Source organism: Spinacia oleracea, chromosome 1 (assembly GCF_020520425.1).
Source record: "Spinacia oleracea cultivar Varoflay chromosome 1, BTI_SOV_V1, whole genome shotgun sequence".
Taxonomy (NCBI): Eukaryota; Viridiplantae; Streptophyta; class Magnoliopsida; order Caryophyllales; family Amaranthaceae; genus Spinacia; species Spinacia oleracea.
In genome coordinates this window covers 119,498,469-119,521,966 of record NC_079487.1, presented here as the reverse complement: position 1 = coordinate 119,521,966, position 23,498 = coordinate 119,498,469, and the positions used below count along the sequence as shown (strand labels likewise).

The window sequence follows — 23,498 nt, the reverse complement described above, 5'->3', positions numbered from 1 at the left end:
ACGTCTTATTCAGCTAAGTATATTTTCAAATTAACACATGTTACACTCGCGCAAAGTTCTCATTAATGATCGAATTAGTTACGATTATCCACTATAAGGGAAATGAATAGACAAATTCATAAAGAAACGAAAAAAAAAAAAAAAAAAAAAAAAAAAAAAAAAAAAAGACATACTACATCCATTGCATGTACATTTATTAAAATTGAAATGTGATGAACTAAGAAAAAAAGGTTAAGAATATTCTACTTCCAAAGAACTTAGAGCGATTTCCTTCAATATTGCTTAAAAATCCAATAATTTCCAAAATACGCTACTTTTTAACTTATTTTCCTCCATACCGCCCACGTCAGCTTGGAAGAAAGAAAAATATTTTTTTTCCCCCGATTCAGCTTAGAACCACCAATTGAAATGGGGGTTTTATTTTAAAACAAACCGCCATTTGAATTGGCGGTTCAATGGTATAAACCGCGAACTCAAATGGCGGTTTGCTTTAAAACAAAACCGCGCGGTTTTGTAAGAGCTCTCTAACTTCTTCTGATTTGATTTTGTTGTGTTATGTTAAGCGCCACCTGAAATGACGGTTCATTAAATACAAAAGCCGCTATTTCAGGTAGTTGTTTACTCATTAAACCGCTGTTTCATATAGAGATTTATTGTAGATTTTATTAAGAAAAAAATAGACCGGCTTTCTTGTTGATATGAACGGTAGAGTGGGAAATAAGTGAAAAAGTAACGTATTTTGGAAATTTACGAATCTTCAAGCATTATTAAAGGAAATCACTAAAGAACTTAGACTATTTCAGGCAAAAAAACCCAAAAAGTGATACTCCCTCCGTCCAGGAATACTTGACTTGTTTTCCTTATCGGGCCGTCCCTTAATACTTGACCTGTTTTTAAAAATGGAAATATTCTAACAATATTATATTATTTCTCACTCCACCCCTATTAACCCACCTACCCCTACTCCATACAAAAAATAATTAAAAATTCAACCCCTACTCTCCCCAACCCCACCCCTTTACACATTTCCCACTAACTACATCAAAATAATCCCCCACTATCAACTACTACCTATTACTCCCTCCGAACCTAAATGTTATTCCCGTTTATCATTTTACGCGGTTATTAAGGAAAAAGAAACATTATAAGATTAACTATTATTAATGCAGTTTTATGGGGAATTGTTGCTTTTTGATTCCATTTTCACAAGAAAACAAAATACTTGAACTAATAGAATTTAAGGAATAAAAATGTCAACTCATTAATCCACCCAAACTTAAGCCAACCAATGAGACTACAAAGTTTTTTATTGATAAACCAATAGAATTACAAAGTTAAAATTACAAGGAAGAGATTAAAAAGGAAATAAAAGAAATGAGAAGATTATTTTGGGACACTAAAAAAGGAAACGGGAATAACATTTAGATTCGGAGGGAGTAAATTAAATAAGTCAATTCAAGTCCCTTAAACTCTGTGCCGGTTAAACCGAATCGAGTATTCCGGGACGGAGGGAGTACATGTATTAACCATTACTCCGTATTTTTTATCCATTCTCTTTTAATAATTGTACAACATAAATCTAAATTGTATGCATTGATTTAACCAATACGGAACATGTTTGGACAATGATAGAGTGACCCTAAGGGTTGGTAACCCTTTCAATATTGAATTTTGATTGGTTACAAATACATTGAAACTTTACACACAACACTTTCTCTCTCCAATTAAATTTTTTTTATATTATTTTATGTTATATGTATCTTAGGGGTTGCCAACCCTTAGGGTCAACCAAACATTTTCCTGATTTTTTCTTGTAGGCCAACAATCATACCATATTATGTACCATGGTTGTCACCTATCAGAGTATCAGTCTATCACTCATGTAGTCATGTGTGTTGGGTTAATACTTGGATGCATTAAGTATTGTTCTCGTATTGGTTTCTGTTATTTTTATGTAGGTGATTTTTCCCAAGTAAACATATTAAAAAAAATTATAACGTCGTTACGAGATTCTAAACCATATTTACCAAATACTAATTGGGTTTTACCAACTTTAATCTCAAATTTTTTACCATTACACATTTACTGATTTACTCCTAGTAAAAATAATTCTGATTGATGAAGCACAGTAGCAGTGTACAACTATTTATTTACTCCGTATATAAAAATAAAAACATCACAACTCCAAAAAGAAGGCATTACGGCATGAATAGTTCTAAGATGAAAATGACGGTTACTTCATGTTGATGAACAGCAAAAATATTCAGTATATACTGTTGGAAAACTTCAAGAATTTTCTTAGTACAAGTATTTCCTTTATTTCGTACTTCCTCCGTCCCGGAATACTTGACTTGTTTTCCTTATCGGGCCGTCCCTTAATACTTGACATGTTTCTAAAAATGGAAATATTCTAACAATATTATATTATTTCTCACTCCACCCCTATTAACCCCCTACCCTCTACTCCATACAAAAAATAATTAAAAATTCAACCCTTACTCTCCCCCAACCCCACCTCTTAACCCACCTCCCACTAACTACATTAAAATAATACTTCACTATCAACTACTACCTATTAAATTAAATAAGTCAATTCAAGTCCCTTAAACTCTGTGCCGGTAAACCGGGTCGAGTATTCCGGGACGGAGGGAGTAATACAGAGTACAATACTTCGTATTTTGTTTTGTTTTGACTTTCAGTCTTTTCACGTACTTCGTACTCCGTATAATAATATATTCCGTACACATTTAATACAGGTATTAGAAAACATTGGTACTCCGTATATTAACAACTAGGTTAGGTCCCGTGCAACACACAGTTATTACTAAAATATTTTATTATTTCAATATTCCGTAGTATCTAAATAAATTACTTGTGATATTAGGAAAACGTGAAAGTAAAAAGAATATATGTAAAAGTATGAATTCATAGTGTATAAAATAAATATCTAAATAAGCTAAATATGCATATTAGTACAATACGGAGTACGAAGTTAAGGATTATATAGTTGTATACTTACCACTTATTATTATTTCAATTAACATCCGTATTCACCGTGTATTATTATTAGACTAACATTAGAAATCAATTCTTCAATATTATATTATATAAATTAATTAAAAAATTAAAACAATACATAAATAAAATCAAATTGTAAAGGAGAAAATAATATTGATTCATCTTTCCTCCAATAATATATCATGTACTACGTAGTTACATTTATGGTTGTGAGAAATAATTCCCCTGACTTTCATTGATTGTGTATTGTCAGTATATATACAAACTATTTTTTGTACAATAGCGTGATATGAGGCTATTAATTAGGAATCTAAATATTTACAAAATAACTGCATATTCTATCAATGGTTATTCAATTATATTTTTATTTCTTTTTTTACTTAGTTTCCTAAAATAAATGCAAAGTAAAATCTTTTATTAAAAAGTTTTAAAAAATATATTTTGGCGGGAAAAAATCGCATCAGGAATTGACACGTGTCATTCCTGATGTCTCTTTTAGTATATAGTAATAGATGTAAATTGAGATTAACCGAATAACAATAAAATATTGATATTATTTTCATATAGAAGTATCAGGTAAAATTTACGGGGTATCAAGTAAAGAGCATAAAAATGTAAAAGTAACGCATTGAAAAAACGGCAGAAGCATAAAGTGTATAATGATAATATGATTGTATGACGTACTTCCTTTCACACTATAAGGCTCGTCAAGGCTCATGGAGTCATGAATGAGTTCTAGGAATTGATTTTGGTTTTCTTTGAATTATCTCCCCATTTTATTTTGACACTCCTTGTTGCGCTTATCATAAGACTTTAAGAGTACCAAAATTAACTTTTAGAATGGGAAAATCAATTCTCGTGTGTTCTCAAAAGAAACAAATTTAATGTTTTTTAGATCATATTTAATTGGATCCTATAAGTTTTCAATAAATTTCAATCAAGTCTAATAAATTTACTTTCTGAGATTTATCCTCTAATCAGATCTTATAGGTTTTAATCATATCAAATCAAGTCTAATAAATTCATATAGAGTAGGAGTACAAGTTTAGGAGGTGCCATGCATAAGAAACTGCAATTCACATACGAAGTAGACCTGATAAAAAGGTGGGGCGGACCGGACCGTGGCCGCAAAAATCTGTCCATTATGTTGGAACGGACCAAGATTCGGGCCAAATTTATGTGTCCAAAATCCGCTATTTTGGCCCAAAAATAACGGACTTTTTTGTACCGGTCAAATTTATAACTAAAATTGATGTTTTATGTTGTACAAAGCCCGTAATTTTTTTTTAAAGCTTGGGCCGGCCCGGGCCAGACCCTGAAATCGGGCCAAAATATTCTGCCAAAAACTCGGTGATTTTCAGGTTGGGGGAAGCCAGCGGACCGGGTCGGGACGGGCCATTATTGATCCGCTCTAATACGAAGTAGGTTATATGATATTTTTCAACCCCCTTATCCAATTTCTTGAAATTTTATGCCGTTGTAATAAGGAGTACAGAGTACTCCCTATATTTTTATGAGATTATCATTTTCAATTGGTGGGTTGAAAACTTGAAATAGGGGGCCCAAAAAACCTTAAATAATCTCAATAAATTAGGCACGTGACAGGGAGACGAATGCTTGTTGTAGATGAAACGCACAATCATCATCATATATCAATATGACAATATATCATCATAAGAATAGATGAACACGCATAGCATGTGACTCTTGGGTCCATTTCATCTTTCATTTACTGCTCTCTTATTTTTGGCCAATTCTCCGTAACACATTTTTGAACCAACCCAACAACCTTTTAAGTTTAAGCTCTATCAATATCATTCATCTATTTACTCGTACTTCTTTAACCTTATTGTTAATTTTGATAATCTAAAACTTCAGTTATTTAATGTAGTAACTGGAGCATCGTCTGGGCCACACACTAGTTAAAATGCGATAAATAAGGTTTTGATAAATAAGGAGTAGAATGCGATAAGATGAGATGTTATATCTAATTGATTTTTATTCAATAATTCAGGCAACATATTTATGCATAAAAGTCTATCACACTTTTTTATACAAATAATTAAGGTAAAAATACAATTAAGAGTCTATTTTCTCGAGGTGTACACGTAGTTTATCATTTTGAAGCTTCGAGATGAGTTGCATGCTCCTCCATTTTACAAGGACTTATGTACATGGGAGAATTTACAAGATGATCTACATTAGCTATACAATTTATTATTTTGCTTCATTTGCGTTACACGTCTTTTTTCCCCTGACGCTTGAAGTATTTGAGAAGGAATTTTGTGTCGAGTGATAATGTTTAGGATTTTCCATGAATCGGAGTGTTACATCGACCTTTGACTGAGCTAGCCACCTGCATATTAAGATAGCGTAGACGTGTAGTCATTTCCTCTCACTGTCACAAACCTTTCTAACTAAAAAGCTCGTATTACTAGCATTTTAGGATTAGCTTTTTGAATTTGAACCTCTCTTCCACCCCTCTCTTAACCAAACACTAAACAAACCTTTTTTTGGGCTCAAACCTTTTCCAACAAAACACCTCATATTTCATGTCTACATCTTATAGATTCCATAACCTATTTTCCTAAGGAAATTTAACCCAATTGAGAAAAGGGTCAAAAGAAAGAATGAAAAATAGCAACATTTGGCTCTTAGTAACCAATCAATCCAAAAAGCTAGTCGATCAGAATAAGAACTTTCACCATTTAGGCTTAACCATTTCAAAATAAGAACTCACATCAACTTATAGGTTATCTGCCACATGGTGAACCCCACCCTCCTTCACACTTCACTTGTGTGAGGATGAATGCTATTCCCATACGTCTATAATGAGAAGTATTTTCGGATATTTGATATGTAACAAATAACTAAAAGATAAAATAGGAAGAAAAAAAATGAAGTACCATTCATGTTAAAAAAAAAGTATCATTCTGTAAAAAAAAAAAGTATCATTCAATTTTTTTTGTCTTTTACCTATTTTGTCTTTTGCTATGATATGCATTTGAAAGCACATATCTGATGTCCGAAAATCTTCATCCGTCTATACCTCGAACTTTATGATTTTCCGATTGTATTTTCTTGGTCGGATTTTATAAACTTTAACCAATAATTATTACTAATATACAGCTTAATATATATACTCGTATACAAATAAGATATAGGCTATGTTTGATTACAAGTTGTTATTTGTTAGTCATCTAATTGTATTAGTTGTTTGTTTAAAGAATTTGATAAATAATAGTTACATGATGTTCAGTAACGATTTGAGTAATAAAATAACCAATACGCTAAAACCTCTTTCAAAAACTCCTCATATGAGCTTTTTGGACCCAAAAATCATCATGAGCTTTTTATACCAAGAAAAAAAATCAAACAACTACTCCTTACAAAAATCCTAACAAAACACCTAAAATATATTTTTTAAATAGTCAACAAGCTAGTAATTTGAATAAAAAAAACTTTCTTTTGCTTCAAAAAGCTCCCAGACAAATAGGATGGTTATATAGTCATAAATTTACTCTTTTTTAGAGTCGTTTTCGACACTTTTTATAACGTTTAATTTTAAGTCATACTCCGTATACAGTCTTGACTCTTGAATGTCATTAAAAGTCAAATAGAACAATTTTCAAGGAATGCAATGAGTCATGTTTTAAAATGTACTAAAAGAAAGGTTGCAACTAAAAGAAAGTCACAAAATAAAAACATTGCCACTAAAAATTAACTGGATAAATTAAATAATGGAGTACACATTAATAGCATCGATTGTCATATAATTTGACATGCATTTTTAAATTAATTTAAATTTAAAAAATACATTAAATGTATATTTACGTCCCTTTTTTTAAAAAGGAAATAAAAACTAGATTCCCCTACAATAGGACCAACCTAACTCATCCTTTCAGATATAGAGTAGAACAAATCATTACAAGAATTAAACCAATAAAACATGGACGGGTAATTATGACCGTGATTAGCCATAAAATCCGCCGCGTGATTTGCCTCCCAAAAACAGTGGTGAAAAGAAATCGACTCTAACTTCAAACGACAACTTTTGTGTAAGACCGCATTACAGAAAAGACCGATTTGATTGCTTAACTAATTGGTTTCATCGCTTAACTATTTGGTCCCATTGTTTGACTAATTAGTTACATTGCTTAACTAATTGGTTCCAATGTTTAACTAATTGGTTCTAGCGCTTAACTAATTGGTTCCATTGATTGACTAATTTAATTCATTCCTTAACTATTTGGTTACATTGCTTCACTTATATGACACAAAGGCGGTCTTTTACGTAAGACCGCCTTATATAAAAGTTTGTAAACTTCAAAACATCATTATTCACATCGGCAATAATATTGTAGATCGCCCAAGAAACCTTCCATTACCGCTTAATAGCGTTGATGACGCAAAGATTACGGCCTTCTGATTACATATATTTCAATTATTCATCAATCATTTTTTTTAATTACAATAATTCTATAATTGGGATACAAGCTCAAATGAATGTTGTCAATGTCATGTCTATTGTCTAGTGGAGTATCTTAGAGGGTAAAGAAATACAACTAGCTAGATTGTTCTTTTTCTTTCCTTCTCTTTCGAGATAATACGATCAAATGTTAATAAATGATATGGATTAAGGAAAGAATGCATGTTTCCACTACACACTTTAGTTTTAAGTCGTTTTCATATGATTTTGTAATTTAATGTAGATACTTCCAAAAAGGTTAATTCATATTCGTAGTATCTTTTTCTAGATAATTTGCATTACGTGAGTCCAAAAGAAAAATATGTTACATTGATACCCCGTATGGCCGTACGAATATGATTGATATTATTGTGAAGTTCTCATTTCGTTGTTGAAATATCCAAAAACCAAAAAAGCATTGCGTAAATGATGTAGAAAATATTTGGTGCAACTGTATAGATCGTGCATCATCTCACATTTTCCCTTTACAATTACATATAAGGAGAAAATGTGAAATGGATCACCAATAAGAATTAACATACCCTTGATGCACTCGGGTGTACCTAATAATTTTTTACATAATGATTCTACTCCGTATCTTTTACTTTTACGGTTGTGGTTAGCTATTTAGCACTGTAATTAAAACGAGTCCCCCCATTCCTGAATATCTATTATTCTATACTAATAAAATAAACAGTAAAAATGATGCATGCCATTTTCGGGTGCAAAATTCACCTGTTCAACCATCTTCTTCTTCTTCAAAAAAAAAAACTATCCTTTTTTATTATTATTATTTTTTATAAAAAATAATGTTTGTTTATAGATTATGGAGATAATAAATGCCACATAATAATTTGCTAAAAATAGATTTTGCTAATATTTTAATTAAATCGGTATACTAATATTCATATGAAAAATATATTTACTCGTTATTTTGGTCAATTTAGAATAATAAGCATATAAATACGTCTATATAATAAGTACGTAGTAGTAGGTAGTAGAATAGTAGGACGGAAATCACATATTATCCTGTAGTAGATGATTAAAGGAGCATGTTCTAAACTTATCACACTACAAGAAATTGTACTATTAACGACGGGAAATCCCGTCGCGAAAGGCCAATAATCGTTGATTAACGACGGAATTTCCTGTCGCGAACCCGTCATAAAAAGGGGTCGTCGTTAATAGAAATCTCGTCGTAAATCCGTTGTAAACCCGTCGTAAAAGACATTTGTGACGGTTATTCCCGTCATTGTTTGTTTTTTAGGCCCGTCGCAAAAGGCTTTTGCGACGGGATTTTTGACCCGTCATAATTAGGTTGTCGTTAAAGATACAAATTCTTGTAGTGTCAATTATGCAGTAACTTTAGGGAGAAAAATATTCCGCTTAAATATATTGTAAAAAAATGGTCAAATAATTTAGAATATTCATGCGCACTCAAGGTCTAACATAGTTTGTAATCATTTAACTGACACATTCGTTAAGGCTTTGTTATGTTCGACTTATTTTGACTTATTTCAGAAAAAATAAGTTCAGATAATTTTAGTTAGGTTCAGACAAATTAAGTTAAGACAAGTTCAAATAATATAAGTTCAACAAAAATAAGTTTCTTTCAGACATGCATTTTCACACACAAATAAGTTTATTTCAGACAAAATAATATTTTCATATAATATAAGTTCAATCAAAATAAGTCCAATAGAACGGAGCCTAAAAATCACCATCTTGACCGTAATTATATATTAGTACAAAAAACTATATAAAAATTACAAAATGAATTCGAATTTTATATATAATTAGCAATAAACATGGTCAACATTAATGTATATAGTGTAAAAGTCAAATGTGACAAGTATTGAGAAATGAAGGGACTACTATTTTTTTTATATATATATATATATAAAAGGTTCATATGGAGTACCACATTAGAGGCATGTGCTCTTCCCCTTTAAAAAAAGTTTCAGATTCAATAAATTGGAATAAACTTTAATCAAGTCAGGCCAATAAATTTCAACCGAGTCCAATAAATTTGTACTTGAAAAATCAGGTTAATCGGGTTTAACCGAAACTAATAAGTTTAGGTCAATAAATTTCAACCGAGACTAATAAGTTTAGATATTTTCACGTGAAGATAACACGTTATGTAACACCCGACGACCCTTACTTAGGGTGGAGTCGATTGCCACGAAATGAACATCTTGGACCAACAACTGGCCGCACAGACCACCACAAGTTCTTTCCTCACTCATGCGCACCCTGTAAAATTTCTCAGGAGGTCACCCATCCTAAAACTACTCCCAATCAAACACGTTTAACTGTGGAGTTTCTTATCACATGGACTCCCTAAAAGAATGGTGGACCTTGGTGGTATAAGTAGTACATTCAATCCTTTTAAAGCAAAGAAGGGGGATTACACATTAGATCTATTTTTTTGTGCGAATAAGTCATAATGTCTAGGTCCAATGTTTTTTACGTCGTAGAGAGCTAGAAAGAACAAACCGAGACATGTGTAGACGAGATTCGATATCAAATATCCTTTAACCAGTAGACCAAGGTGTAATACCCCGAATTTTTAAAACTCGATTAATTATGCTTAATTATTTTTATTTAGCTAAAAATCGTTTTAAATCCTAATTTCGAACTTTATTTTAACTAACGAAATTTTATTTCACTTGGCTTTTTAATATCGATTGCTCGATTTAACTTTCATATTTAAACAATTTAATATACGAGCTTAACGATCATTTTAAATCTTAATTATTTTCGGATTTCTGATAATTTCGAAACATTCTTATTTTATTCGGAAACTAAATTTATTTTTCGTTAAACGATATTTTTATAAAGAATTATTTTAAAAACTTGATTTTTAATTAAACATTTCTATTTTTATAAATTTCTGAATATTACAACAATTTCTGAATTTTTGCCTGATATTGTGAAATTACTAAAATGCCCCTAAGGAGCCAAAATTCCATTTGTCTTCTTCTTCCTCATCTCCACGTATGCTCTCACTCCCTTTCCTAGAAATCTGTCTACATTCATGCCTTGGAGACCAAGGACTTCTCCTTGTTCATCACTCTACCTATTTAGAAAATCAGAATTTTCAATCCAATTTCAATAAACCAAAAAAAACACAAATTCAATTCCATTCTCTTTGTTCAATCTATAATTCAGACCAACACCACCAACGACCACCATCTTCCACCACCATAACCACTACTATCGACCACCACCAACCGCCCAGCACCACTCGACTGCCACTGTCCACCACCGCACACCCACCGTATCCCTCCCCTGCTCCCTTTTCTCTTCGTGTATCCCATGCCTTTCCCCCCCCCCCGCCTTGCAACACCACCCACGACAACCAGCACAACCTCCAGCCACCTTCATCACCTTGTCAATCAACCACCTCCCCAAAATAACCCGGCGAGCCGCCCGAAACCGCCCAAAAACACCCCCCGAATCTCCCCTGTTTTCGCCACTTCATGCCCCACTTTCTCGCTCCCTCGCCGTTCTGCCGCCACCAAACCACCGCCATCACTGTCGCCTTCGTCGGCGCATCATCACGTCACCGAGCCGCTCAGTCCAGCCACCTTGTTCCTCCCCCATCTCTCTCTCCTCCCCTGCATCCCATGCCCTTCCCCTGTTTTCTCTTCTCCCTTGCTCGCCGCACCACCAGCACCACGCCGCCACCATCACCGGCGCCTCCTGGCGCGGCTCCGGTGCTGCTGCGCCACCCAGGAACCCAACCCGATCTCCTTCCTCCCTTCCTCTGCTCGTGCACCCTCCCCTGCCTGCTCGTGCTTTTCATTCCCAGAAAAACCAAAATCAATTAAGTTTCAATTCCTCAAACCCCTAATAAGTTGGGCCATATTTCATTTGGGCTTTTGGGTGAGTTAAAAGCTAATTGTGTTTTCAGATTTCCTAGTTTATTAATTTTTGTGTTTTAATAATTCTTATTATATAACTATTTACTAATAAAATGATTTATTATTTTTCAGGTTTAATTATCGATTTTTCTAAAATATATTACTAGCTTGATTTAGCAAAAACCGAATTCATATAATATATTTCCATGTAAATCAATTTATGAAATATATAAGTATAAATATATTTCGATTAAAATTTCGTTTAATAATAATATTTAAATAAAATTCGAAAATTATACTTTTTATAAAAATTCGTTAATTATACATTCATTACATATAAATTTATTATTTATAAAATATTGATTTCAGATTTTTATCATTGTAGTACTAATTCACTAATTTAATATTCTGAAAGAAATCGGGCTTGGAGCTCAGGAAGAATGATCCATCAGACGGGAAGTATAAAACGACGGTTGAGGTAACGGCTATTGCTAGTACCCGCAATCCCCTTATAAATGTATTATGAAATTATGACGTTATGATTGAATTTATGAATTAAATGTTTTGACATGTTTTATGGATTGTGGGAATGAATTATGATTTGATTGAATTATTCGTTATAATATGATTTGATTGAGTTTTCTCATAAAATGATGTTTATGCAATGCTATGAAAGAAATGATGTTTTATTTGATCCCAGGATCAAAATGATGTTTTATGATATGAAAGAGTTATGTGATTTCAACTGAAATACAAGCCAAGGCTTGGTAAAATTATACAAAACATGATAAATGAAAGTGAAAGACCTGGTTTGTCTGGCGGTATATAAACTACCATCTTCCTATCTACCGGTCATGCATGCACCACGGACACCACCCATGGATTACGAGCCCAGGCTCCCATGGTTTATGAGCCCAGGCTCAGGGCCCAGGCCCCATGTTACGATGAGCCCAGGCTCTTATGGGCCCAGGCCCAGTGGAGAATTCCTTCACGGTTCGTACTTGCCGACAACTAGCATGTTAAATTGCAAAGTTTGTAAATGAATTAAATATGATGTTTTGTTAAATGTTTTACTTATTCTATTCTCCCTGTGTTATTAAATAAAATGAATTGAAATGAATTTACGTTGCTAGAATAGTTCGTTACTGAGTCTTCGGCTCACCGTTATTTTGTTTTCTGTTTTAGGTACCGCTAGGATCGATGGGAACGAGTAGTGGCGAGGATTTCACTTTAATAATTTCCACCTAGTTTATGTTTAAAGTTTTAATAGTTAATTGAAGATTTTTAGTAAGTTATGTACTTTGACTTTGGGAATATAAAGGATTATTATATTATTTTCGGAGTAATTAATAGCTTATGATTGATGGTTGCCTTGTAATTCCCATGAGGGAGTTACGGCAGGTAATGCCCCGACTGATTAGGTTAATTCCGCTGCTAATTATGCGTTAATAATTGAATTAGAGGTCGGGGCGTTACACCAAGGTCATGTTCTTTTTGACTTAACTGCAATTTCAGGAATTAACTAGCAGTTCAATTCATTTCAGGAGCATTTAGTTCAACTCTAAAGAACAAGATCTAATACATATCGGTAACCCAAGACAACACACTAGATTACTACTATTGGTTGCTTGTTAGATGCAATTGGATGATCTATAGACATGAATCTTAAATTTTCAATTATACTAGTAGTTGACTTTGTAATACTTGACTTTTTATTGCTCTTTTAATTACTTTTAAATAAGGGGAATAACTCTACCAAGGACCACTAAAAGTGGTTGATGATGACAATTAAAATTCAATTTATTTATCCTTAATTTCACTTTTAGTACTCCACATGCATGTCTCACCTTGCTCTTGTACAATTTCAATAATTATGATATTTTGGCTTTTGCATCTAATAATTCTAGTAAGTACACATCGTCATTTCAACATAAACTCATCTAGAAAGAGAGAAATAGATGGGTTTTGGGCTGGTTTCCGGCTTTTTTCAATGGATGAAGAAAAACGGGTAAAGGACTAAAGGGAGGTTATGCAGGAGGGCGTCAAAATCGCAGCCAGGTATGTATTATGAAATACATGCCATGAGCTTGTTTGTAATTTCCCATCCATTTTGAAATTGTTGAATAGTCAACCCCGTTTGCCAACTTGAATCCCGTTTGTAATATGAATACCATTTTAAAATATTTAGCACCATTTTTGTGATATTAATACCACTTTATAAAATTTAGTACAAAACGAGTACCATTTAAGGAAAATGAATTTCATTTAAAAAAAGTTTAGTATCATTTTTGTAATACCAATACCATTTTTGTAATACCAATACCAACTCAGCAATGCCAAGTCACCACCCCGTTTTACAAATTTACAATTCCGTTATACATTTCCCCCCAAAAATATTTAACATTTACATTTACCTTTTTATTTGGAGTTGGCATGTTTTTGCAAATACATACCAGCATGTATTTGGACTTCCTCGGTTATGCAGTAGTATTCATGAATAGTTCGAGTACAAATCTATGATGATAGCAAAATTATAGTACGGGGTACAAAATAATTAAATAATCTTACTTTTCTTATGTTTTTTTACCAACAGAAATTACTCGTACTCAGTAGTCAATACCATATTGGATATTGGATATTTATTTATAGTACGGTCCATACGGAGTAAGTAAGAAAAATAAATCTATTAAGCCAGAATTTGGTACGTTTCAACTCAACTTGAATTAGCTAATAGATCTTATGAAAATGGTGAAATTGAAAAGTAGACTTGATAATGTGTTGGACGGCTAGGCTAAGCCGGTTGGTATGACCCAATTAGGCAAATCATGTCAAATCATCGTGTTAGTCCAAAGTATTAGGGTGAAAACTCAACCCGCTATTTCTAGTCATTTTCTAGCAAACTGAATTATGAACTAAACCTCTAGTTTTAGGCTATCCGAAACCCCGGTTTTTAAAAAAAGTAATATCAAACTTAAGGCAAAAACACTAGGTCCTAAATTTTTGCTCAAACCTAAGCATTTTCTAGGTCGGGTTTGGTTGCTTATGAATCTATGGTCAACTCTACCTAATTAGTACCAAACTGGAAGTTAGACATGATCATCTATAATCCTTTCGTTGACCCGACCCGAAAAAGCGCGGATTTTGGCAGTTTCAAATACGCATTTTGGACCAAAGCCCGAACACAGCCCGAAAAAAACCCGCTTCGATCCGAAAATCCAACACCAACTTTATGGGTTCTGGGCCTTTTGGCATAGATTATGTGTTAAAACCGGACACGACCCGAATTTTGATCACCTCTACTGAAAGTGAATATAGAAGGCCAGCTCAATTAACAATACAATTTGTAACGTAGATTAATTCGCAACCATCTCTCAATTTTTTTTCTAATATATATTTCCTCCGTTCCGCAAAAGATGCATCATTTCTATTTGCACGCATGCAAATATGCAATACACTTCTTTGAACATTAATATCTCTAAATGCGTATAAGTAAAAATTATAAAAAGTCGATATTTGGAATTCTTGCACTAATACGATCTCACTTGACTATGTTTATTCTTACACAACAATGAAAAAATAATTGTCAAAGATGATTGATAAATAGTGCGCAGATGAAAAACGATGCATCTATTGTGGAACGGAGGAAATAGTAACTACTACATTAATCATTAAATTTATATGCTTTAGCAAGCGGCAAGTATAGTAGCCAAAGTATTACTCTCTCCATTCCTTTTTGTTCTTCCCGTTTCTATTTCGGGCGTTTCTATATGTTCTTCCCATTTCCTTTTTTGGACATACCTTTTTACCATAAAATTCCCCACCATCCCTTATTTAATTCATTCACATTTCACTATTCACCCACCCAACCCCATTTTTATGATTTTTTATTACTTTATTAAAAATATCTTTTCTCTCCTTCATTTCTTTATTAATTTCCTTTACTACTTTATTACTTTCTCTTAATTCAATCATTACTCTTACACCCAATCATTACAAGATTCCATTTTCTTAATTCCCACACCAATTCCCAAATGGGAAGAACATAAAGGAACAGAGGGAGTATGATTTATCCTAAAATAGATCGATCAAATAACAAAAATGACAATATTTTCCTCCTTTTGCATTAGAGTATAAGAAAATGACAATATTTTTCTCCATTTATAAATTGCAATGTACTCCCTCCGTCCCGGAATACTTGACCTGTTTTCCTTATCGGGCCGTCCCTTAATACTTGACCTGTTTCTAAAAATGAAAATATCCTAACAATCTAATATATATATATAAAGGGGAGTTTTTTCAAGAGCATTTAGAGCGTCCACATAGGATTGTCCAGTCACTAAATATAATTTTAAGATTATAATAATAAAATAGATTAGAAAAATAAATAATAATTTTTAATCTTATAATTATCTTTATAATTCGTATAATAAAATAGATTAGAAAAATAAATAATAATTTTTAAACTTATAATTATCTTTATAATTCGTATTTATAACTAATTCTGCGGAGTAAGAAGTATACTCCATATGTTTCTTCGAAAAAAAAAAAAAGTATACTCCATATGGGTTTCATACAATTTTTTATATTGTTTTTTTGTTTTTTGTTATGGGTATTAGGGGGAAGACAAGAAGATAAAAAGATTGAAATACGTGTGTATCATTTCTTCCAATAATGATACTACTTAATGCTCCTTAAAAGATAAAAACAAATTCTAGATAAAAATAATATAATTGGATAACTTATCACAATTAATACTCCCTCCGTCCCGGAATACTTGACCTGTTTTCCTTATCGGGCCGTCCCTTAATACTTGACCTGTTTCTAAAAATGGAAATATTCTAACAATATTATATTATTTCTCACTCCACCCCTATTAACCCACCTACCCCCTACTTCATACAAAAAATAATTAAAAATTCAACCCCTACTCTCCCCCAACCCCACCTCTTAACCCACCTCCCACTAACTATATTAAAATAATACCCCACTATCATCTACTACCTATTAAATTAAATAAGTCAATTCAAGTCCCTTAAACTCTGTGCCGGTCAAACCGGGTCGAGTATTCCGGGACGGAGGGAGTATCTTTTTACAAACTGCTTTACAAAATTTATCTAATTAATGAATAAGTTATAGTGTAACAGAACCACCTCAAATATTTCATTCTTATATATTATTGTACCTATGAAACCATCCATAACAAACGTCGTTCACATTCACGCATATTGTGGTCTTTTTTTTCATGTCGATCAACATAGATTACGGTTAAATGACATCACTGTTTCATGGGTAAATATAGTCTTCTCCAAACTATTTTACCTACAGATGATAAATATCAAATATATTTTGTTTATCACCATGTCTTATAACTTCTTATGGACGACGTTGTTATTTCTCTATCCTCCATTGCTTCTTCTTTGTTGTAGGTTTGTTTTGCAAATTGGTTGTTTTTTTTTTTTGCTCACCACCATATTTTCTTCCCCCAAATTCAAAGGGCCTGTAATAAGCTAAAGCTCTCTTAGATTGAATTCCCCAACCCATTTATCCTCCCAAACACTGATTTTCGAGTCACTCCCTATACCCACAAAATATTAGCTTGAAACAAGTCCCAAACTTTACCCATTGATTTCCAAAGACGAGAACCATAGGAGAAAGAACGAAAGAGATTATTAGACTTGGTGTATTTATCCTTAATAACTTTAACAGCCATGTTTTGTTCTTGATGGATAATTCTCCACCACAACTTAAGGATATACAATAAGCTCTATTAAGGGATTTCACACACCTAAGACCCCAAACCCCCTTCTTTAGAAAGCGAGATATTATTCCAACTAAGAAGGTGGATTCCTCCTTGATCTACATCTTTGCCCCACAAAAACTTCGCAATCTTATTATTCCAACGAGATATTGGTTGTTTAAGACCTCAAAATGTTTACTTTCGATTAGTGTTGTTGATGGTACTTCGAACTAATTTGGTTAACTTCCCTCAAAAAAAAAAAACTAATTTGGTTAACTATATCGAGCGCATCTATTTTAAGTCATAAATCTATTTAATTTGAATAGATTAGTTATTGATTAGTGAACCAAACTTAAATTTCAAAAAGTATAATTATATTGAGTACTTCGTATGTTTCTAATTGTTAATTTTGCAAACGTATAATTAAATTGAATATGTTTTTACTTCATGTATGAGTATCTATCAAAACAGATTAATCAACAGATGTGAGTATGTGACTACAGTCACTAGAAGACAAGTGCAGTTCTTTTTTCGTTACTTTGGTTTAATTTGATTGTAAATTCATCCTTGCATTACTGAATTTATTGTAAATAGATGATTATCTTCCTGTTTGAATTTATAACTTCCTGTTTGAATTTATGCATTTAACTTTTTTCCATATAGGATTGAGTTTATCCTTTAAGTGTTTTATTGGATTTAATCTTCCATATCATTATTATTTTTATTTGAGATGCATAATATTTCTTCATGAATGGATTTACAATTTAAGAAATAAAATTTACATATTTAATCAATATTTTAATAAAATAGAAGAACATATATAGGTTATGTCATTTTCTTATAGTTGAAAGAAACCCGTGCATTGCACGGGCTTCAAATCTAGTATTATATTATTTCTCACTCCACCCCTATTAACCCACCTACCCCTTACTCCATACAAAAAATAATTAAAAATTCAACCCCTACTCTCCCCCAACCCACCTCTTAACCCACCTCCCACTAACTACATTAAAATAATACCCATTAACAACTACTACCTATTAAATTAAATAAGTCAATTCAAGTCTCTTAAACTCTGTGCCGGTCAAATCGGGCCGAGTATTCCGGGACGGAGGGAGTATGAATTCTTATTATGTATGTGGGCATGAGAAAAAGGCAATAGGGCATGATTATTAGTTGCATCACTCAATCAGTTGTTTCACTTGTATTGTATGGTTGCGGATCAAAAATATTGGAAGCAATCACATGGCAAGTACTGGCTACTGGCTAGCTAAGGTAGTAAGGTGGTCCCAGAAGAGTGGTAGAGAGATAGAGAGAGAAATGCAATTCCCCCTTTTCATATGTTTGCTACGGGAGGGGCATTACCCTACGAAGGGAGGCATTGTGGACCCCTTTGTTGTATACTTCTCCATATTTTCATCCCAAATAATAATTTGCTAGCTTTTAACTTTAAGGCTTCGTTTGGTAGAGTGTAAAACGTTTTCAATGTAAAATGATTTTCCATGGAAAACATTTTTCAAGGGAAAACAAAACTTCAAACTAGTTTTCCTTTGTTTGGTAACTTAAAGGAAAATGGGAGAAGATGGTGAATATTGAGGGGAAGAAAGGAGAGGGAGGTAAGGAGGAATGAAGGAAAAGTGGTTTCCCTCCATTTCAAATGGAAAAGAGTTTTCCACATTTGAGGGAGTCATGGAAAATTATTTTCCATCCCTTACCCTACCAAACAACGTAAAATGATTGAAAATGGGAAAATCGTTTTCCATGAAAACGTTTTACGCCCTACCAAACGGAGCCTAAGCCATGCAAATAATAAAACTGTAATAATACCTCCGTATAATTTTTTTCAATTTGTCGTTGATGTCGCAAATTTAATCACAATATCTTGTAACTCACCGTTGAATTTGTTCTTAAAAAAAAAAAAGTATATGAGGGTGTTTGGTTAGGAGAGATTTAAGGGAAAAAAAGCTGTTTGGGGTGAATTAGAGGTTTGACCTTTAGAAAAAGCTAATTGGGAGTGTTTGGTTAGGAGATGATTGAAATAGAGTTTTGGGGTGAAAAAGCTCAATATAGGAGTTTTTTGCAATTAGAGGTTTGAGAAAGTGGATGAAAATGACTCTTTTGTCCTACTATTTCCTATTATTACAACCACTATCAACTTTGGTACCCTACATATTTTTCTCCTAAAAACATTACTCACACTTTCTTTTTCATTTCACCATATTTACTAGATTCATTTTTATATTAGTACTTTGATGCAATTGAAGTATATTGCAATCATGCTTAAAATTTCATTAGTAATATTTATCTATTTGAAAATATATATTATTAAATAAATTAAATAAATAATTTTTTTTTAAAAAAAATTATTTTATTTAGTCAATGTTTATTAGAATATAGAGAGAAAAAATTAACACAATAAAATATTTGTCTAATATTAATAAGACACAAAGTATGTCAATGTCTTTAATTGTCATTTTACATATTAAACAGCTACTCCCTCTGTATTTATTTAAGAGATACAATTGCCTTTTCCGTCCGTATTTATTTAAGAGATACATTTGCCATTTTTAGTAACTTATCAACCCCACCGTCTAATTAAATAATATATTTACACCTCACTCCCACCCCTCACTCTCTAAAATATCTATTCAACCCCACTTGTTTTATTACTTTATTTTATTCAATTCTTTTTCTTAATACCCGTGCCCGACCAAGTGTATCTCTTAAATAAATACGGAGGAAATAACATCTACTCCGTATCAACTAATTTACCAAACACTTTTACACAAACAACTAATGCAACCAGCTAGTCAAATCAGCTAATGCTAACCGCTAACCGCTAACAGCTAGTCAAATCTACTATCAGTTAACAACCAATAACTCCTAACCAAACTGGGCCATATATGTTGCTAATACGGTGTACAATTGTACATAATACAGTCCGAAATACGTACTTCAAACATTTCGAATACGGAGTACTTGTAGAAGTGGAGTAGTTGTACAGTAATAAAATTGTACGGAATAGTTGAGAATGAAAGGAGGAAGTGCAATTCTGACTGCTGATTGCATGCCTCTTGGCAGTTGGCTCTCATCAAAAAAAAGAAAACGAAAGGAAAAAGAAGGGGAAAAAAAAAAAAGGAAAAGAAAAAATGTGAGGGACAACTGACCTTCCCGAGGGGATAGAGAAAAAGAGTGGAGTAACTTTTCATTATAACAGTGGTAAAACAATGCCAAACTTGGTAAAATTTATGACCCCACCATCTTCATTTTTTACATCAACTGTTATTTTTATTTTTCATGATATGATTTCTGGATTTCTTTTTTGTACTGTTTGATTTGATTTGGACCTTTCTGGGTCCCATTCTTTCTTTCATTGTTTTTGGTTTTAGCATCCGGTTCACTCTTAGTGTTAATCCGAATTCGGGGCGAGTTCTGAATGGTTAGGTTCCAGTCCCCTCCCAATTATTGTTGCGGGGGATCGAATACGGGTCCTCCCCCTCAATTCTTTCTTTCATTGTACATCTTCCTTCTCTCTCACCTCCATACGGGTATTGTTTGGTCATCAAAGATTTGTAGAAAATTGATTTGTAGAAAGTTTTGTGATTGGAAATTAATTTTGAAAAAGTTCAATTAGTGTAAATGGACAATATTGTCTTAGATAGTTAGATTATAACACTTATCAACTCAGGTCACATTTTTTCAATGTCATTAATGATCATATACATGTTAAAAAATTAATTTATCAAATACTTTACACAAATAACTAATTTTACCTGTTAGTCAAATCAACTAATGTAAATAGTTAAATTAATCGATGATTGTCAAACAGGGTTGTATTGTTTTGAATCAGTGTGGGGGGCAACAGTGATGTCGTGATTATAGGGACCTATATAATTGTTCGAAATGAGGCCCTTATTCAATTACGGAGTAAACGTAAAAAGGAAAGAACATTAAAAAGGAAATTGTTAAGATTTGAACCATGACCTTGGGTACTTAATTTTGTTTTTGTTAACACGAAACTAATTACTTTATTAGTTCCTTAAATATTGTATCATATTTGACTTTACATTTTTCAATACATGTTTTGACTCTTAATATCTCGAATTATGTATAAAAAAAAATATTATAAAAAGTTGATATTTAAAACCAAGATTATGGCCCGTGCATGCAAAATATTACGTACGAAATATAATTCTATCAAATGAATTGACTCTTAACAATGAAGCTCTGTTTTGTTTAGGAACGTATAAAGTAGTATTTTATTTTACTTTTTATAAACTTTTGTGCAACTTGACCGATGAATTTTACTCCGTACTAATTTTTGTTAAGTCATTACGGAGTATTAACAAGTTGATGAGAACGTACAATTAGTTTGTTGATTATTTCAAAAATATATTTGGGGTATTCGGTTATTACTCCCCTGTATTTATTTAAGGGATACACTTACCTTTTCCGGCCGTATTTATTTAAGAGATACACTTGCCATTTTTAGTAACTTATCAACCCCACCATCTAATTAAATAATATATCTACACCCCATCTTCACCCACACTCCCTAAAATGGCATGGTCCCTACTTGTTTTTCTTATTAAAATATCTACCCAACCCCACTTGTTTATTACTTTATTTCATTCAATTCTTTTTCTTAATACCCGTGCCCGACCAAGTGTATCTCTTAAATAAATACGGAGGGAGTAGTTGTTTGCAACTTGAAAGAGTTATTTTTTTTATCCAAAAAATTCTTTTAGAAAAGAAAAACTCTTACAAGAAACTACTCCGTATTAAGTACTCCGCATCGGTTACTACGTGCTCCGTAATTTATAAAAATAAAAGAAAATACTCAATTTACCAAATACTTTTAGCTATTCATAAATTCTAATTACAAACGTTTATATAAGGCGGTCTTACACAAAAGACCGCTTTGGTGTTATATAAGTTAGCAATAAAATCAATTAGTTAAGCACTGAAATCAAATAGTTAAGTACCCGAACCAATTAGTTAAGCATTGTAAACAATTAGTTAAAGAATTAAACTAATTATTTAACTAATAAAACCGATTAGTTAAGCAATGAAACCAATTAGTTAAGCAATAAAAATGGTCTTCCGGTAAGGCGGTCTTACACAAAAGTTGCCGAATTCTAATAGGTAATACAATTGACTACTCCGTACAATTCAAGTGTAGGTTATGTTATTGCGCCAATACGATTCAGGTTGGGGTTCAAGTCGGGTCATCTCCAGTTGAATTTTTCCAATATGAGTTGAGTTTTTGGGTTGAACTAGTTTTACCTGTGAATAGTTTAGCATAGTATTCATATCATAGATGTGAAAATCGAGTCTTGTGGATCGAATTTGAGTCGGGTTACTTTAGAGATGGTCAAGTTCAACAGAAGAATTAATTGGGTGAATTTTGGGTTTGGATATGTTCTCTTTGCGTTGAGTCGTATTCGTTTTATTGTTAATAGGCTTATTTACAAAATAATCATTTTTAGACACATAGTTGTCGAGTAAATTCAGATCAGGTCCGGTCAAAACCAGGTTGGGTATAAGTTGGATCAAGTGACTTCAAGTGACATTCAGCTTATTAGATCGAGTAATTAGGTAGGAATCGATTTAACTAGGTCTAAGGAACCATATCTTATTTTTAATACCAAAATATATTTGCTCCGTTTGTGGGATTGGGAAGCCTGACATGAGAATTTGTATCCTGGATCAGACAATGACCTGCATAGTGAAAAGAGTTAACTAGCTTCGGGGGTGGTCCGAGTATCACCCTCCGGTTCTTAAGTAAGTAATGTTGATTGTTGTGCAATAAATGTATTTATAATAATGGTTGGATTATGTACAATTGGCACTAAATGAGGATCCATATATATAGGTGGATGACCCTTACGGATAGCCAGGGATATGATTCGTAGGGTAACGACCCGTACTAGAATGACGTGGCCTGATCCATTTATTAGGCCGACATGACCTAGTAAAGTTTGTATGCCGACTAAGGTAAACTGTCTCTGAATGATCTTTAGATCATTCTAACAGTAAAGAGTGTCCTGTCGGCATGCTAATAGAGCATCCTCCCATACAAGTGTATACCTAACACTCTTAGAGTGATTGCAGTTATCTAGTGGCTGCGATTGCTTTGTAAAAGACGAGAGACCCCTACAATACTCATATAGTCGTACCCGTGGTGGCTACTAGACTCAAATTGAACATGACTACATGAGCCTAAGGGAGACTCAAATTGAACATGAGCCTATGAGGTCCAAGGGAGGGACTAGTGCAATAGTACTATAGACTATAGTAGTACAAGTAGTAAAAAAAGAAGAAAGATGGGCAAAAGTATAACTACCAAACTATGCTACAAACCATAAATGTAAAAAATGATGAGAAGGTGTCCACACTCTATACT

General features: G+C 32.8%; 1 protein-coding gene across 1 annotated transcript; it reads left to right on the top strand.

The window, feature by feature from the left end:
- The first annotated feature begins 10,543 nt into the window (after positions 1–10,543).
- LOC130466173 (extensin-like) lies at positions 10,544–12,689 on the top strand. The gene is made up of 3 exons (XM_056834874.1): positions 10,544–11,377; positions 11,771–11,833; positions 12,541–12,689. Exons 1-3 carry the CDS (start codon positions 10,808–10,810, stop codon positions 12,601–12,603), a joined length of 696 nt encoding a protein of 231 aa, XP_056690852.1. The 5' UTR covers positions 10,544–10,807; the 3' UTR covers positions 12,604–12,689.
- Positions 12,690–23,498: the final 10,809 nt, after the last annotated feature.

What these genes read in the sequence shown, in the direction of transcription:
- LOC130466173 (XM_056834874.1), top strand. Translation starts at nt 10,808, where the DNA reads ATGCCTTTCCCCCCCCCCCGCCTTGCAACACCACCCACGACAACCAGC. An exon ending in TATTTCATTTGGGCTTTTGG is followed by an intron (nt 11,378 to 11,770) that starts GTGAGTTAAAAG and finishes ATATTCTGAAAG; the next exon opens with AAATCGGGCTTGGAGCTCAG. An exon ending in AGTATAAAACGACGGTTGAG is followed by an intron (nt 11,834 to 12,540) that starts GTAACGGCTATT and finishes TTTCTGTTTTAG; the next exon opens with GTACCGCTAGGATCGATGGG.